We start from the raw sequence: 4,625 nt of genomic DNA, 5'->3' as shown, positions 1-4,625 counted from the left end.
TACCATCCCTTGGGACGGCTTCTCTGGGATTTTGGCCATTAGGGCTACTCATTCCTAGTGAAGAGTCTCAGAAAATGAGCATTAACTTGGTGGCGAGTTGGTGTTCATTTTCCGGTACTTCTCCTTGTCGTCTTCTGGTTGTCAGGGATCTTGTTCCAAGGTTGGGCAGTTGCTCTTACTTCTGGGGATGAGGGAGGTTACTGTCAAACCTTTTGGAGCTCTGTTACTGCTACAGGCCTCCAACATCCCTGCGGCTTGAATATCCACTTTCCCAAGGGGTTCACCGCCATCACAGCAGTGCCTACTCATTTTTGATCCCATACCGCCAGCAGCAGTACTTCGCTTGCTCGTTTCTGAAGTTGCGCATGAGTTGTGCTTTTCTGAGAGTCTGGCCCCAGTTCAGCCTTTGTCTTGACCTCTCGTGTTGTCAGCGCCCCAGTCAAGGGGCATGTCCTGACAGTTGGGGTTTGTTGCCAATTTGGTGGTGGGGGAAATCCCTCGTACCCCGTGTCGTCCAGTGGGGTTGGAAGTGTTTGTGTCATTCGAGAGGTTCTCTTTTTGTGTCCTAATGTGTTGCTTCCTTCCAGATTGGCTGTGTTAGTATACGAGAGGTGTCCCAACCGAGCAGGTCATGAATGATACAGATCATGTATAAGGAATGATGATGAGAGTCGAATGATGAGTTGCCCAGATAAGATAAGATAAGCAAAAAATAGGGGTGAATTCATGACAGACTGCAGAAGAAGGGGGGAGCTAGTTGTATTGGAAAAAACAGGCAAGATGGAAGGAGAAAACATGGTGCGTCACGTGCACAGCCAAAAGCTGCTTACATCACCAGTTTGATCCAACATTCAGGACCCAGGTATCTATCTATCTTCTGAAGATGATCAGCCACAGGGTTGTCCTGTTTCACTCAGTTAAACTTCTGATTGATAGTGCTATGTCCATTGTAACGTTGCCCCAAAGTCTCGCTGTTCTGAACGTCCTGCTGCTTTGTCGAATTACATATTTGCCTATAGTCACAGATGTCACTTAGTATTTTGCCCAAGGCTCCTGCAACTCAGCTTGCCTTGGTCTCATAATGCAATTTTGAACATAAGATGATCATATGGACATTTCTACAGAGCCATTTTTTGCTTAGTCAAAAATTGAGTCAAAGTGCTATAAGTTTGGCTGTTGGGTGGCTATGCAATTATTATGTAATACACCAATATGGCAATCGAACTCGAAAAAAATTATTGTAAAGTTTGTCAAGTCCTGCACATAGCCATGCCTCAACCCAAGGGACCTAAAAGGGACTCAGCTGGATGATTTAGAGCCACTGCCACTGCTGCATATCCTACCAGTGACAAACCCAATGACTCAGACTCTAATTTTGATGTGCTCTCAGACTTGAACTATGCTCATGATGCCGACACAGAAGACAGGCAGCAGAGCTAGAGTGGAAGTTCACCACAGGGCCTCCAAATAGGTAGTCATGATGTCATTGATCTCACAGAAATTTGGCTGTTTGTACCTCTCAAAATTCCCATGGTCCAAAATGGCAGGATTTGGCCTTAAACATACCTAGTTTCCTTCTAAAAAAGTTGAAATCTGGGTCAAAATATTAAAATTGCAGTTTGACATGAAGTGACATCCTGCAACCATAGCAGAATCTGGTAAAAGTGTGCTGTAAATATCTTCTTGGACTCTTCAGTCAAAATATCCTAGCTGCTCACATGCTAAACCTCATCTTACTACAACTGATTCATTGAAACAAAAGTGAGACCTAGGCTTACCATCAGAAGAACAGAGCCATCACCCCTTAATTAAAAACTAGTGCCGATGTATTTAGCCAAAGAGGAGAGAAGAAAATTTGGTAGACTTCAGGTAGAGCTTCATCAAGTATCTTAAGAATACATTTCAGGCCACAGGTTGTCGGATTGACAGGTAGAACTCAGGGAATATTAGTAGAAAGAGATACTGAAATATTATGCACCACATAAATTATACTATCATCAACCTAATACAATCTGCCAGAAATCTGTTCTCAGTGTCAGTAGAAAGTTGAAGCAGACAGGGGAGTGGATTCTTACAGTAGCATTGTCACTATCAACTGTTCCCTGCAGATCTGCCAGTGATCTTCAATTTGGAGAAGTCCCAAGTTCTGCAGACAAATGGATCAGAATACATCATTCCTACATGAGTATGAATGTTTACCCAGAGCAAGCTCCACAGTCAACGGCCAGATGCTTGGCATCATCTCCAACCCTAGCAGAAATTTACATGAGTACAGGGATGGTATAAATGGGATGGTGGGCTCACTTGATGGTGGTGGTGCTTCTAGTGAAGTTTATGTCCCTGTCAGGTTACATCAAAAGCTGTACTAATAGCCTGGACATGGATTTGACTCACAAAATGGGACCACCAGTTCCTGGAGTACCCTCATCATCAGGGTAAGACTGGGTGATCAAGACACCATACTCGTTGATGCCACTGAGGGTGTTTCTATGCAAACAGGGATAAGGAAAAAGCTTGATGAATGTAAATTAAGTAAATACTTACCCAGAGTATGTGATACTGGACACTGACATGCTTGTTGCAGAAGCTTTGACCTTGATTCTGAGTACCAATTTAGAAAGAGTGAACACACCAACTGAGCATTGGAAGACTTACCTGAATCCATACATTGAGTCCATAACAGTGTTTCCAGAGATGGTGACATCAGTGACTGACTTGCCACTAGAGATGGAACCAATCAAAATACCATGGCTGCCCAAGCACTTGTTGTTCTTGAAGCTAGCGAATGGATGGGGTAAGGACATGCTTCCACGAATAGAATGACACGTACATGATATTCGAGCCATCATTGATGGCGATACAGTCATCCTGGTTCTTCACGACGGAGTTTTGGATAGTCACGTCATTGGCTGAAACATCGAAACCCTGTAAACTATCAACCTTTGGCCATAGTGAGAATGGAATGTACCAACATCGGTGTTGTGACCAAGGTCATCGTCATCACCATCGCTATTGTCCACCTATGGAGATCTGGTAAGCTCCTAACTGCCAAATGAGAGGAATTCGATGTATGGTGATGCTGTCAAAGACAAGGCTGTCACTGTTGCCAATAGAGATAGCCTGGGCAGGGCTGTTCAAGACCTGCCATTTATTTCAGCATCGTAACAAAAGATGAGATTACAGTGGCTCACTGTGAAGTTGGAGTAGGTGCCAGAGCCCTTGAACCTATGCCCAAAGTGAAGCCGTTGAACACTATTGTGAACATAAAAAGAACCTACTTCAAGAAAGGGTGAGGCTTGTCGACACTGCCGTTAGTGCCTTCACCATCCCAGTACTTGGCACTGTTTCCCTATCACAAATATTATAACACTGAAGCAGGAAAATCATGAAAGGTAGCTCACATCGAATGAGTATCCCATGCCATTGAATGTGATGTCATCACCATTGATGGTGAACAATGGTCTGTCACCTAGAAAGACATTCATGGTCAGATTTCAGCCAGATGCCTATAGAAGGTACACACTAGAGGTCTTGGCAAAGGTGATGTCGCCAGCCATGATGATAGTCATGCCTGACTTGGGCTAATAGAATTAACCGCAAACATGAGCTCAGAAGAGTGACGTATAAAGAGCATAAGAGTGCCTAGAAATAAAGTCATCAAATTATGTACTAAGACAAATTTGTCCTTGACCTACTTCTGCTGGGTACAGTGAAGGCTGAGATAGTGACAGACGAGCAGCTCAAGATGGATGAAGCACTCAAGACAGAGGAGATCATGCAGCTTGCATGCTCCTCAAGCTCTCCAGTTGGGATAGCTGACATGAGTGCAAGCACCACGGTGGTGAAAACAAATTGGTGGAAAGCATGTTGGAACATGGTAACCAGAATGCAGGATATGAAAGACAGTAAACAAACAAGAGATGCTGCTGGGCTGCCAACCTCTACATTTCCTGGTTTTTATACCATTTGAGAGACTGTGCTGGAAGATTTGTGGAGGCAGATGTATAAAAATAAACTTCTGCAAAGAATGCCTGGACAATTGGTATAAAGAAGTAGGGCTTGGCATAATATTGCATGGGACATTTGCATAGCGACCCGACCTTCGAAGCTCCATTTGGTTCACCAGACATCATTCAAAGTCTGTGCATGTGGTCAGGTGTGCACACATCTAAAAAATCATGACTTGTATATCTGCAATTCTTGTCGAGTTTGAGGTAGGGATTCCTTCAAATGATTTCTATGATGAACAAACAGCTAGAAGGACATGAGATCTTGGTAAAATTCTGGACCATGAGAACTATGATCACCCATCTGTGGCACATCTTTAACAGCAAGTGGGTGTGGCATGTAATCTTTGTTGGGTACTCGTGCTCTTCTTGTTCGCCTTTCATTCTGCAGAAACATCTAGACTATCCTGCTAATAGGCTGTCGGAATCCTGAGGTTTCACAGTGGGTAGACTAGTGGCTGGTAAAGCCAAACTAATGAACTTAATTCTCTGGCTCCTACAGAGCCAGTATTTATACTACAAAAGTATCTAGAAAGTTCTACCAAAAATGTCCATAAACAGTAACTATCTGATTAAAGCTCACCCAGGCATCATGCCAGGCTTGAACCTTCTATCATC

General features: G+C 43.6%; 1 protein-coding gene across 1 annotated transcript; it reads right to left on the bottom strand.

Moving 5' to 3' along the window:
- Positions 1–2,091: 2,091 nt before the first annotated feature.
- On the bottom strand, positions 2,092–3,876 carry EV420DRAFT_1273603 (glycoside hydrolase family 28 protein; the record flags this gene model as incomplete). Its single annotated transcript, XM_060467773.1, has 14 exons — positions 2,092–2,146; positions 2,200–2,250; positions 2,305–2,340; positions 2,395–2,487; positions 2,545–2,601; positions 2,656–2,778; positions 2,831–2,925; positions 2,973–3,009; positions 3,047–3,141; positions 3,192–3,225; positions 3,279–3,349; positions 3,402–3,469; positions 3,524–3,571; positions 3,696–3,876. 14 exons carry the CDS (start codon positions 3,874–3,876, stop codon positions 2,092–2,094), a joined length of 1,044 nt encoding a protein of 347 aa, XP_060328069.1.
- Positions 3,877–4,625: the final 749 nt, after the last annotated feature.

Source organism: Desarmillaria tabescens, assembly GCF_030435595.1.
Source record: "Desarmillaria tabescens strain CCBAS 213 chromosome Unknown EV420scaffold_30, whole genome shotgun sequence".
Taxonomy (NCBI): domain Eukaryota; kingdom Fungi; phylum Basidiomycota; class Agaricomycetes; order Agaricales; family Physalacriaceae; genus Desarmillaria; species Desarmillaria tabescens.
The sequence above is the reverse complement of the archived record's forward strand: the minus strand, read 5'-3'. Positions and strand labels throughout refer to the sequence as shown.